At 35.4% G+C, this 13,819-nt stretch overlaps 1 protein-coding gene across 1 annotated transcript in view; it reads left to right on the forward strand.

Moving 5' to 3' along the window:
• Nucleotides 1-13,819, forward strand: part of LOC101325870 (pregnancy zone protein-like) — a 47,922-nt gene that overhangs the window by 18,889 nt on the left and 15,214 nt on the right. Inside the window, exons 10-16 of the mRNA XM_073789298.1 lie at nt 870-1,031; nt 1,616-1,843; nt 3,128-3,191; nt 5,638-5,780; nt 8,560-8,709; nt 11,041-11,194; nt 13,152-13,244. Of these exons, the coding sequence (XP_073645399.1) occupies nt 870-1,031; nt 1,616-1,843; nt 3,128-3,191; nt 5,638-5,780; nt 8,560-8,709; nt 11,041-11,194; nt 13,152-13,244 (994 nt within the window). The remainder of the gene's footprint in view (nt 1-869; nt 1,032-1,615; nt 1,844-3,127; nt 3,192-5,637; nt 5,781-8,559; nt 8,710-11,040; nt 11,195-13,151; nt 13,245-13,819) is intronic.

Consider the following 13,819-nt stretch of genomic DNA (forward strand, 5'->3'; position numbering starts at 1 on the left):
GTATACGAATTTGATATTGTCTTAAGGTATTCCAGTATTTTGTATCAAATTGGCAAGAAATTAATAATGGGGCAAGACCATTTCAGGTCAAGAGAAAAGCATGAGAAAACTGAAGACTTGGAGGATGAATATGACTTGGCCAGAAATTTAAGAAAGATGAGAGAACAGCCAAGGCTGTAGGTGTACAACAGCTTTTTCAGGATCAAAGAACCAAGTGTGTTTTAGGTTATGTTCAGAATTTTGGATTGAGAAGTTACTGAAAGTTTTAGGGAGAATGACATGAGCAGTGTAGTTTAAACTGTATAGAGAATGGTTTGAAGCAAGGACAGAGCAGCAGAGGGGGGACTGCATAAACTTAAATAGAAAGATATAGGAAACCGGATGGGAAAAAATATTGTGGTTTTAACTGGAATGGAAGCAGTAGATTTGGAGAGAAGTAAATAGGAATAAAAGATGTTTAGCAGGGGAAGGGTTAGCGTTTGGCAAGGGGTTAGATATAGGCACTGTTATATATAGGCAGTGAAAGAGAGAACATGACCAAAAAAATAAGGCCCTACATATTCCTGCATAAATTACCAGATGGATAGAAGCCCTCTATACTGAGATAGAGAACACCAGAGATGAAGAAAATTTGGGAAGGTAACATCATGAGTCCACTATTGGCTGTTCTCAGTTGAATGCTCATAAGTTATCTAAATATAAATGTCAAAAAGAAAAATATTTTAGAGCCCAAAAAACAAATCTTATTTTCATATTCTAAGATCTTCGTTAAGTGACAGTGGCCAAGGCGTCAAGAGGCGAATACGACAGAGTAGAAAATGTTATTGCTATATAACACCCGGAACCAGCTATCACTTTCCTATTTCTAGGTTCTTCTAGTTGATGAGAAGGATCAGCCAATCCCCAATAAAACTGTAGTTGTCGACGTGGATGTACTTGCATACCATGCCAGCTTTACTACGAATGAGCATGGTTTGGTGAACATTTCCATTGATACCAGTAATTTCACATCTTCTTTCATTTCAGTTTTGGTAAGTGGGAAGGGGCATCTGGGACTAAAAAGACACAGATCACTGGGGCCACAGAATTTAAGGGTACATGGGAAGCAGGTGAACTCCAGAGAGAAAAGAAAAGGTGATAAGACTAAAGCAGAAATTAAGCAATGTGGAGAACTAAACAATAAGAAATGAAAAATTCTCTGTCAGAAACTTTTACTTTAGATAGACTCTGTTTACAGCATGATCTAGTTTCAGGAGACATTTAAATATTAGAACATCTTGATAGTCTCTTGAAAATTCAACAGTTTTATTACAAATTAGATTTTGCCTTGTTTCCTTGTTATACCACTATTTTTGTTTTGTGTTAAGGGTATGAAGAAAAAGTAATTGATCTTGATTATGAGTGAATAATACCTACTAAATCAGTATGGTGTAAACTTAAATAAATTTAAGGGAAAGTTTTTAGAGATTATGCTTTATTTGGGAAGGCAGCCTATAATGAAACCAAGTAAGCATGATTCTTAATAAAATCTTCAGTAAATGACAGAGTGACCAATATATACATAATATATGTTAATAACAAATAACCTACTTAAGACCTTTATTCTATCCATTAGGTCACTTACAAGCAAAATAAACTCTGTTTTGATAACTGGTGGCTTGAAGAATTTCACACACCAGCACAGCACACTGTAAAGCATATTTTTTCCCCAAGCAAGAGTTATGTTCACCTTGAACCTGTGGCTGGTACCATTGCCTGTGGGCAAACCCAGGAGATTCGGGCACACTACATCCTGAATGGACAGATTCTGAATGATGAAAAAGAATTAACCTTCTATTATTTGGTAAGAATAAAGGCCAGTGTAGTGCTTCCTAATTATGTAGACCCTAAAAAGATAGAGTTCTTATCTAAGTAATGCTCTTTATATCAATATAATGTTTTTATGAGTGAAGAGAAGTTGTTTCCTAACAAATTAATGCTTTAATTTTTCATTTATATTCTGGTCTCCACTGAAACTTTTAAAAACTTTTTTTTTTTTCTGAGTTCCAATGGAAAATTATTGAATGGAAGAGGAAAGAGCTTAAGACAAATGCCTTGTTAGACAAAAAAGATTGTTTTTCCTAGAACCCAGTAGATAAATAAGCGAAGGATAAAAATCAAGAACTTAGCCAATAGGAAATAAAAATTATAAACAATCTTCTGGAAAAATGTCAATTTAACATTAATTGGAGAAGTGAAAATTAAAAGAATAAAGCAGTAGTATTTTATTCCTATAAAGGTTCTAAATAATTTACAAAGTTCAAGAACTGGTGTAACTGCAGGGAAAAGTACATTGACAGGCATATTATAAATTGATATGATCCTTTTCAGGTCAGTATACCTACTGATCTACAAAAATTTAAAATATTCAAAGCTGGTAGTTATCCAAGTAAGTCTTTTTAAGAAGAAAAACTTATGTGTAGGAAATTCTGTGTAGGAACATTAACTATAAATAGTATTTTTTTAATTCTATAAAAAAGTGAAAAAATTGACAGTAAGTTAGAATCTTAGCTTTATTGCTTCCTAGTTATGGGACCTCAGGTAATTTACTTAATCTCATTTGTAAAGAGAAATGTCAATCATCTCATCTGAATACTGAAGATAGTATTTATACTTACTTCATAGAGTTATAGTCAAAACTAAATAAAAATCTTAAAACTAAATTATTTAGTTCAGTACCTGGCACATAGTTTTTTTTTTTTTAAATAGAGGCAACAATAGAGAATACTTACATATATTTTATACCTGCCTTCACTATATATTGCTTTGCACATAATAGATGCTTAAAATATTTGTTGAAAGAATATGTAAATTTAAAATATTAATATTCAAGATAAGTAGTAACATTAAGTAAAATTCTAAAGCATTGTAAAATTTTATGTTTCTTATTTAAAGTATGTTGTTTGAAGTAAAATTTATTATTTAAACTCTATGTATAGGAAAATATTGAAAGAGAAATTTAGTGAACAAAAACAACTTCTGGGTTGAAGTAGCGAGTTATTATTTATTTGTGTATTATACATATGTTTAAGTAAGTTTAATAAGTACCCTTTAAAATGATAATACATGTATTTCCCTCTGCCTTCAGATCAAAGCAAGAGGAAGCATCGCTCAGTCAGGAGCCCATGTGTTGTCCATTAAACAAGGAGAGAGTAAGTACTTCCAGGATTTCCTATTTTTTTTTTCCTATTTTCCTATTTTTTCTCTCAAATTGTCAAATCCTAAACGTTTTAGCAAGATGAAGCTATTTCTTACATTGGAGGAAATGGTCACCAGCTTTCTTCCATCAACCAAAGTTGAGGAAGCTGATAAAAGAAGGATACTAGGTTCATTTTAGTCCATTTAGAACTTTTTTATAGCATTTCTATATTGTAAATTTTATTTCTAAAGTAAAATATATTCATTTTATTAAATTTTTTAAATGCAGAAAATAATAGAAAAATGCAGAAAATCTCCAAAGAAAAATTTTACTCTGTATGTTTTTGTATTAGTTTCCTATTGCTTCTGTAGGAAGCTCTCTGGCTAAAAACCACACAAATTTATCATCTTATAATTCTGTAGATCAGAAGTCTTACAGGCTAACATCAAGTTGTGAGCAGAACTACATTCCTTCCGGAACTCTAGGAGGTTACTTGTTTCCTCACCTTTTCCATCTTCCAAAGACCTCCTGCATTCCTTGGTTTATGGCCTCTTCTTCCATCTTCAATGCCAACAACACACCATCTTCAAATCTCTCTTATACTCCTGCCTCTCTCTTTTAGATCATACTCTCCTTCTAGATTTTCTTGAATCATAAATATCCATTGATATCTGTTATCCCAGGAAGAATAACTAACTTTTCAAGAAATAATCTATTATGAAAAGATAAGTACATTTAGTCTCTTTATTTGTTACATGTCCCCAGGCTAAATCTCATAAGTAGCTTCCTTTTTTCTGTTCATTTGAATAGTTATAGGCTATCATTTTACTAAAGCAATATTTATTAACAAAGCATATTTAGAAAGATCAAAAAGCCCATTCACCCAAGGTGAGTCAGTACTTCCAAGAAAAAATAAAGAATATGTATTGTAAAATCTCTCTTGCTAAAAGTTTTTTTTATTGCTTAAAAAAATTGAATTCAGGCACTCAAATATGGACAGTCCCTCTAATTCTCCATTTAATCATTGATTTTTATGGGATTGATCATTATATTGGTTTTTCTAGAGCAGGTAAGATTGTTCCTAATAGCATATCAAAAATCAAACTCTCTCCTAAGGCAATTTCTTCAAAATCAGTTCCTGTAATAGAGTTTAAATTCTATATAGTATACTGAGTATCTTGAGAGGTGAAATGGGGAGAAGGAAGTGTCTCTCTAAGAAAAAATACACTTCATTTTATTTGATGATGACTATGTAAATGGTTGCTTTTCCATTTGTCTTTGATTTCTGGGAAACTCAGTGTTAAATTTAAGCACTCTAGTGTTTAACCATCTGTTATAGCTTTTTTTTTTTTTAAAGGGAACTTTATTTTTATTTATTTATTTATTTTTGGCTGCATTGGTTCTTCATTGCTGTGCATGGTCTTTCTCTAGTTGCGGTGAGCGGGGGCTACTCTTCATTGCGGTGTGCGGGCTTCTCATTGCGGTGGCTTCTCTTACTGTGGAGCACGGGCTCTAGGCGCGCGGGCTTCAGTAGTTGTGCCTCATGGGCTCTAGAGCGCAGGCTCAGTAGTGGTGGCGCACAGGCTTAGTTGCTCTGCGGCATGTGGGATCTTCCGGGATCAGGGCTCGAACCCATGTCCCCTGAATTGGCAGGTGGATTCTTAACCACTGAGCCACCAGGGAAGCCCTGTTATAGCTTCTTAATAAAATTTATTCCTGCCTCTGTTTAACCCTGCTTGAGAAGTCCAATTTCATATGGTTTCAGTATCATTGTTTCAAATTTATTTTGACCCTGCTGTTTTTGTGTATTTTCACCACAAGCTGCCCTCAGATCTTCTATAGATACAGGAAGGCTATAGTTTTTAAAGAAATTTATGCTACAAAGATAAAACAGAACATTTTTGAGAAGATTAAGCAGATACATGAATTAAACACTATGTAATTCACACAGAAAGTAACCACTAAGATAAATGCATTGAATTCTTTTATAAAAATCGGAGGCATACTGTTTTGTATGTGATTATTTGTACCTGTATCTCGGCTGTGTTTTAAATGGCCTGAAGGTAGAGACTATGCTGCATTCTTTGACTTGGCCTCATGCATATGACAAGAACTGTGCTGACTGGATCATAGATAGAGATCATTAAAGGTGTCTAAAAGTTCTTCTCTCTTGAATTCTTAACGTCTTTTTTTTAATTTAAAAATAGAGACATTCACTAAATGTTCTTTTCTACTTCCGCAGAGGAAATGAACAATTTAACCTACATCTTTAAGGGAAAATGTCATTAGTTCAGCATATATTTATTGAATACTAATGCACACAAAATGGTATAAATGCAAGTCTTACTTCAATATGCTCCAAATGTAAATAAGTTAAATAATTTGAGAACCTCTTCTTTATAAAATTGAAACTCTTCCCTCTTCCTAATCTATGATCTTGAACTTTCTTTACTCTCCAGTGAAAGGGGTATTTTCCTTCTCCTTTCAAGTGGAATCAGACATTGCTCCTACAGCCCAGTTGCTTATTTATACTATTTTACCTAATGGAGAAGTTATTGCAGATACTGAGAAACTCGAGATTGAAAACTGTTTTCCCAATAAGGTGGGTGTTTTGTTTAAGTCCAGTCCTTTTCTTCATCTCCCCTTTTGAAGTATGGAAAATAAGGACCTTATGTACATTTAAAAACTGCCATGTAGTGCTCCTAAAACTTTCTGCCAAAGGACCTCTAAAGGAAAGATTGATGCTAAGCCCCGGGAGGTCTAGAGGAGTAGTTCAAAGCAGGTGGCCATTAGCACAATTTTTTCTCTTGCTTTATCTGAAAATTCATGTGGAATTCAAAATATATTCTACAATTAACCTTTAATAGTTTTAATTTTGAAATGTTTGTTCCCCAAATTTTCAATTAAAAATGATGCTTCACAGTGATGTCAGTTTTATTCTCTCATATCCCCCTGACACGCCTCCATGTACTACTGCAGAAATCAGTAATTTATTGTGAGTTAAATTCACTTTGAATTTGAAACAGAACAGGGGTATATGTGTGTATCCCATTTTGAGAAACATAGCCTGGGCACTCTAATAATGACTATAGCATAAAAATCTAAGTTGCATATGGGATCTTCTTATATTTCCAAAGAATGCATAGCTGTAATGAGAAGCCTACTGAGATATTAATAAGCTTTATCCCAACAGAATTTTCTGGGTAATCTTAACATTAACAATCAACTAGGATCCACAGACTTCAGATATATTTTTTAAAATATACCTACAAGGACTCTGACATGAGTTTTATGAAGATTAAAACAATATGCATTTACAGGAAGTGAACATTTCTGCAATGAGAATTACATTTAGATTGTCCTTTGTAATATACAATGATCTAAGAAAATACACAGTGGATTCTGAATAAATTTTCAACTCCATCTTACTAAAGAATGCTATTAAACCTGGACAGATGTCCAATAGCATCATTTGTGTTCTGTTTGGATGTTCTGTGTGTTTCATATAAACCTAGAAGAGACTTTTGCTTCAAGCTTCAATGTCTTTATTGCTAATCATGGGTAGTTAGTTTTTTGTTAAACCTTGGAATGCCCATCTTATGCCACAGCTTTCAGCACACTTTACTCATCCCAGTAGTGGCTTCACTCTGGTGCAAAAACATATGACAGCTTCTGTGTCATATCATAAAACTTCCACATAGAATCAAAAGTCCATGGACATTATATTCAATCACTTCACATCAAATATCTTTTCACTTATCATTGATCAGAGATGGAGATAAGCTATGATAAATATAGATGAAGATTTTCGCAGTATTCAGAAGAAAGTTGACTGTGTGTTTAAAAGTTAGAGAGTTACTAAAGTTAACAATTAAGGACCCTAGAAGTGAGACATCCTGACAGGATGATGAGCAGAGTAAGAAGTGGGTTGAGAATGTGAGGAAAGATCCAGGTCTGTCTGAGACCTGTGTTTCTTTAAACCAATATACTTTAAATAATTTTTTGATCTTTGTTGGAAAGAAGAAACCTGTTTTCTATTCACCATCCATATACCACTTTCTTATTTTAATAATGACAGGTTTATTATACAGATTAAATACTATGTAACAGTTTAAATTGTTGTTCCTAACTGGAAATAATTATTCATTAAGGATAACATTGATTAATATGGATAGGTACAGGCTCTCAAAATATGCCTTAAAGTTCTTTTCTGGTTCTCATATCAGTAGAACATGTTACATTTTCAAGCATATCCATTTCTTGGTTAGGAGTATTTTCAGTGATTATAATCTCAAATAACTCACTTGTTCATTTGGTATGGGCATTCACAAACATATTTTAATGAACTTAAATTTTCTAAAAATAAAAACAAACATATTTAAAATAGAATTCTCCAAAAGCGGTGTTTTCATAATATATTGAACTATAGAGATGAATACTACTGCACCTTGAGGATAAATCAATTAATTTTTTTCATATATGTCTTATGATATACATGAATCCAAAGTGTTACATTAATTCAATAGACCACATAGCAGATTATCATAGTTAAATCCAGCAATCCAAGTCAAATATTATTTAACGGAATGTACTATTTCATTGCAGTCCAAATCAGCTTTCAGTTCAAGAACCTGGAAGCTTAATGGATGCTACTGCAGTAACTAAATTCCAAATTATTTTATAATTTACTCAAGATTCTACTCAAAAAATTCTAACATAAACATAAGGAACCAATAGATTCACTTACCGATGAATTTCTACTGGCCAAACCAGTCAAAACTCTGAAAAAAATTACGCACATTTTTCATTATTTTGTAGTTCTCATTCTTGATTCACAGTCCTTTGAATATTGTCAATGAATTAACTCTTAGGATGCATATTAGATGTTTAGTTTTTTAAATTAATGAGTAAATTTCTGATCCTGATAAACAGTACTACACCGCTATAGAATGCCAGGTGATTAAGAGGGCCAACTGAAGGAGACTTCGTTGGCTGGTCTTAGAGGTGGAATAGGATTTTTCACAGCCCCGTGCAAACTGCACACATTCATCACAAAAACACTGCATGGAGATAGGTATGTATCTTTGTTAGCGTGTGCATTCCAATTCCCACTCAAGATTCTCTTTTACTGTGATCAACATCAATTTATATTTCACTGGTTATAAAGAGAGTGGGAAACCTGAGTTAATCGAACCACATTTCCAGTTTATTCCAGAGATGGTTAACTGGTAGTCGTCAGGCAGCTTCACCTCTTAACCCTTCTCTAACATGGATGAAGAGAAAGGAAGTGTGGAAAGGACTAGTCCTACCCTGGGGTAGGAGAGAGTTTTAAGATTGTAACAATTAGAAAATGTGTGGCTATAATCATATCCTCTTTACAGGTAAATTTGAACTTCTCTTCAGCCCGGGGACTGCCAGCCTCAGATATCAACCTGAAGGTCACAGCTGCTGCTTACTCCCTCTGTGCCCTCCGTGCGGTGGACCAGAGTGTCCTGCTAATGAAGCCTGAAGCTGAGGTCTCACCTCAGTCAGTGAGTCCCATTTCAGTCTTGCATATCAGAAAATGCACACATGATATGACCATTTTTGGAAGCTGGAAGTTACAACTGCAAAGGACAAGTTCTTCACAGTGTCAGGCATAGTGTAGTAAGTCACATATGAGTTTGGATTCAATTCAGTTCCAAAAAAGACATTGCACAGGGTGCTTCACACAGATCATCTTACTTCATTCTCTGCTATAACATATCAAAGAGTGAGCAGTCTCGTTCACTACTACATTCCCTGTGCCTAGCACAGTCCTTACATGTAAAAGACATTTCTTTTTTTTGTTTTTTGGCGGTGGGGGAGGGCCACACTGCATGGCTTGCGGGATCCTAGTTCCCTGACCAGGGATTGAACCCACGCACTCGGTAGTGAGAGTGTGGAGTCCTAACCACTGGACCACCAGGGAAGTCCCTCAACACATTTTTAATGAACGAATAAATGAATAATAATTCCTTAACGTGGATATTATTACCTTAATTTTATGAATGAAGAAAACACAGCCAGCATAAATTAAGCAACTATAGAAAGAACATGCCAAAACTATATCTATCTATATATATATATATATATATATATATATATATATATATATTTTTTTTTTTTTTTTTTTTTTTTTTTTACGGTACACGGGCCTCTCACTGCTGGGGCCTCTCCCGCCGCGGAGCACAGGCTCCGGACGCGCCTGCTCAGCGGCCATGACTCACGGGCCCAGCCGCTCCACGGCATGTGGGATCTTCCCGGACCGGGGCACGAACCCGTGTCCCCTGCATCGGCAGGCGCACTCTCAACCACTGCGCCACCAGGGAAGCCCCAAAATTATATTTGAAAGGTGGGATTTGAACCAAATTTTATTCAATGCCATGTCTAACACACCACAATTCAAGATAGTATGTGAAATGCCAGGTTTTTAAGTCTTCTCTAAAAAAACAGGCACTTACTCATTGGTTTTAAGTATGGACAAAAGAGAGTTTCCAACCAAACTTGTCTTTTAAAGATGTTTCTTATAATGAAGAACTTCCAAAAAGGCCCAATAGTTTACAATCTTCATTGTCCATTTATTTATTTAACGAATATCCCCTGCGTCTGGATTACGGGATAGATACTGCTCCAGGAATAGGAGTTTTTATGGTGAACAATCAGATGTGGTCTTTGACCATTTTAGACGTATAGTCTTGTGAGTTATTAAACAAGCAAGCAACAAAAGCATATAAACATATAATAGTTCTAAATTTTGATAAGTATCATTTAAGGAATAAACAGGATGTTGAGCTAAAGAAAAGAGTTGAACAATTTTTGATATAGTCATTAGTGGTGTCTTCTTAGATTGTCAGATAATGGGGGGTAGGGGCAGGCATTACAAAGAATGAAAGCAGCGTGCCTGTAGGTCTTGCGGTCAGAATAAGTCTGCAGTGTTCAAAGAGGAAAAGGTAATGACCTTATACGTAATGGTGAGAGAAGAGGATGGTAGAGGTGGTAGGTGGGATGGAAAGTAAAGAAGATCATGACAAGTACTGTGAGCTTGCAGTGGAGTTAGGAGTTGACAGCAAATGTAGTGGTAAATCACTGAGGAGTTTTAAGCAGGAGAGTGATTTAGTGATTTAGATTTATTTGGTAAGAAGATCTTGTTTGCCACTCAGAGTATGGGAGCAAGAATGAAAACAGTTAGGAGGCTATTGTAGTAGCTTAGATAAGAGATGACAGCAGGTCCGCATGGAGTCACTGTGTGTTTAATGAACACTATATGACTGAGCAGGTAGCCTTATGCTAGGCTCTGGGTGAAAACTGAACTGGAATGGATTTATTTCTAGGTTACCCCTGTACCTAGTTTTTTTCCAAGTTAAAATTGGTCTTAAAATAGTAGACTTAAAAAAAAAAACTTGGTAAGAACTTAATCATATAAAATGGGAAAAGGGAATGAATTAAGTATTTACAGAGGTTGTTACTGGGTGATGGGTATGAATGACTTTTATTCTTTCATGATGTTTCTCTGTACTGTCCACATTTTTGCTTTCTTTTAAAAGTAGGCGTTTGGGCTGGGAGACAAAGAGACTTGAGTTTTATACTTACTCAGCCAAAATGCGCTGTGAGTCTTTGATCAATTAATTTGATATCTTATGTATTAATTTCTTTTGTACAAGAAGAGCATTAGGATCCATAACCCTTAATATCTCCCCATGATTTCTGTGTCACTTTTTATAATGTTGGTATGGGAGTGTTAAATAAGCACCGTGATCTCTTAAACTCCAGATTGAACATTATCACACTCAAAATAAAATAAAATAAATAAGAGTTTTTCCTTTGTTCTCTCTATTTTGCAGGTCTATGATTTGCTACCAGTAAAGAGCGTCCTTAGTGTTAGATATGGAGGTCCCATGAATGAAGATGGGGAAGAATGCATCAATGCAGAAGATATAACTCACAATGGAATCATTTACACACCAAAGCAGGTCCTGAGTGATGATGATGTTTACAGTATCTTTGAGGTAATTCTTCTTCCTAAAAACATAACCAAATTTGATTTCTAAGTCTTTGTTAAGATGGAGAACAAATAGATTTCTAACCTCTAAAATCTGATCTTCCTCTCATTCACCAAAAAGAAAACCTGTGATTAACAGAAAAATATTGAAATCTCAGAGGCATAGAGAACTTTGTATACACACAGAGAGTCAATCATGAATTTCTCTGGCATTTTAAACAGCAAGGGGTATACTTTTAGGGTCACAACTTTAACCAAGTTGATCCCAAAACTAGTTATCACTGTCATATTCCCCTCTCAGTGATTCTCAGAGATTCCAATATGTGAGAAAAACAAAATATTTCCCATAGCACCTCTGACAGCCTTGGAAAGGTGAGTACCCTATTGGCAGCCATTATAATAGTCATTTTCACAAAAATAAATGATTGAGTAAATGACTAAATTCACAAAGTACATTACTTCAGCCAACACCTTCAGTGCAGTAAAATTTCAGGAAAACTGAAAGTAGCTGTTCATAAAGAAAAGATTTACAAAACTTGGAGTAGAAACGTTAGCTTGCCTTAGGTACGTTAGCTCAAATGTGTATCTTTAATCAGGCAGAGTTATGAAAAGGAAGTTTATCCAGGTTGTGAGATTAAATCTTATCTCTACCAAAAATGACTGAAAACTCTCATTATACCTTGAGGAAAGCATACATCAGCTTAGCTGATGAGGTCTGCAGCTTAGCTGAGAACAATTTAAACCTCCCTCTTCTGGAGCCTCCAGAATCATAAATCAGACGGTGGTAGAGGGAGAAAAACAAGACTCGGTTTATTAGCTAACTGCAGCATCTTTAAACATTTCTTTCTGACTTCTTTCTCCCCATTCCATATCACTGCCACCACTGACAACTGTGCTTCAGTGTCCCACAGTTTCCCAAGTACTCTGAGATAGGACAGCAAGTAGTATTTGTGACTAATATCAAAGAAAGAGGAAGCTTGGAACAGGGGGGCTCTAGGAATCAGGCTACTGTGGACATCTGCGATTGTGTTTTGCATGCAGAGATTCAAGATACTTAAAAGACAGTGAGAAAGAAAAAAGGAAAGGATAAATCACAAAAGGGATGAGTTGAACATAGATATTCAGGCAAAGGAATATTTTCCAATAAAACATAAACAAAACAATATTTTCCAATAAACATAAACAAAACAAAGTGTACTGACTGTGAAGAAAAATCCCCAGGACTTCCCTGGTGGCATAGTGGCACAGCCTGTCAACACAGCAGACACGGGTTCGAGCCCTGGTAGGGGAAGATACCACATGCCACGGAGCAACTAAGCCCATGTGCCACAACTACTGAAGCCTGCACGCCTAGAGCCTGTGCTCCACAACAAGAGAAGCCACTGCAATGAGAAGCCCACGCACCGCAACAAAGAGTAGCCCCCGCTCTCTGCAACTAGAGAAAGTCTGCGCACAGCAACAAAGACCCATTGCAGCCAAAAATAAATAAATAAATAAATAAATCTATTTAGAAAGAAAAATCTCCAATATGCAGCCCTACAAGTTCAATGGAAAAGAAACAAAAAATTACTGTCTGCCACAAAGTTAATGTTTGGTTTGGGGGGGGGGGGAAGGAAGGAAAGAAAAACATCCAAAATTAAAATACTCAAGTTTCTTGGAGGCAAAAGATAATTAAAGAGGCATCAGCACATAGGAGACAAAATTCAGAAATAGGAATCAGAAGTGGATCCTAATCCCAGCTCCCATTCACTAACTGGATGATCTGGACTTTCTTTGACCCCATTTTCATACTTATAAAATACCTCTCTTCTCCATTGTTTGGAATTTTCATGATGATCCTATGAGCTATATGTATAATAATAGTAAGAGTATAATACAAACGTAAGGAAATATTCTAGTCTCCAGACTGGATTGCCAGTATGCTTTAATAATTATTTTTCTTCCAGTCTGTAGGATTAAATATTTTTACCAACTCAAAAATCCACAAGCCACATTTTTGTCAGCTGCTTCAGCCATATCCAGGAGCATCTATGATCTATGCAGGAGGTAAGGGTGAGAATTATTTATCTGCTAAAATAATAGAAGAAAAGTGATGCTTTGCTGCGTTGGGTTGGGATAAAAAGCCATTTTTTAAAGTACTGAATGTTGTAACTCCGCAGCAACTTCTCGGTAAATTTTCTTCATATAATACTTTTCCCCAGAAAAAATAATTTTTAAGCCATTATTATTTCTTTCCCTCTCTCTCTCTCTCTGTCTCTCATCCAAATCAAATACTTTTCTGTTATAGTCTTCAATAGTCTTGGTACTTTAAATCCTCTTTACCCACTGTGGCTTCAATACCTAAATTAGTCAGGATAAGATACATTATATTGCAGTAACAAACAAACCCCCACGTCTCAGAGGCTAAGTATATAACAGTTTATTTTTTCCTTTCACAAACACTGCTTGTGAGTCCAGTAGCTGTTCAGAACACCTCCTGACCAGTCATTGTCAGGGAGGTTCATTGGGCTTTCATCTTGTGACTCCATCTCCAATGTGCCTTTCAAGGTTACTACCACGGGGAAGAAGGAATAGATTTGCACATGACTTTTATGGCCAGCAGTGGAAGTGGCATATATCTC

This window comes from Tursiops truncatus, chromosome 11 (assembly GCF_011762595.2).
Source record: "Tursiops truncatus isolate mTurTru1 chromosome 11, mTurTru1.mat.Y, whole genome shotgun sequence".
NCBI classification, from domain to species: Eukaryota; Metazoa; Chordata; class Mammalia; order Artiodactyla; family Delphinidae; genus Tursiops; species Tursiops truncatus.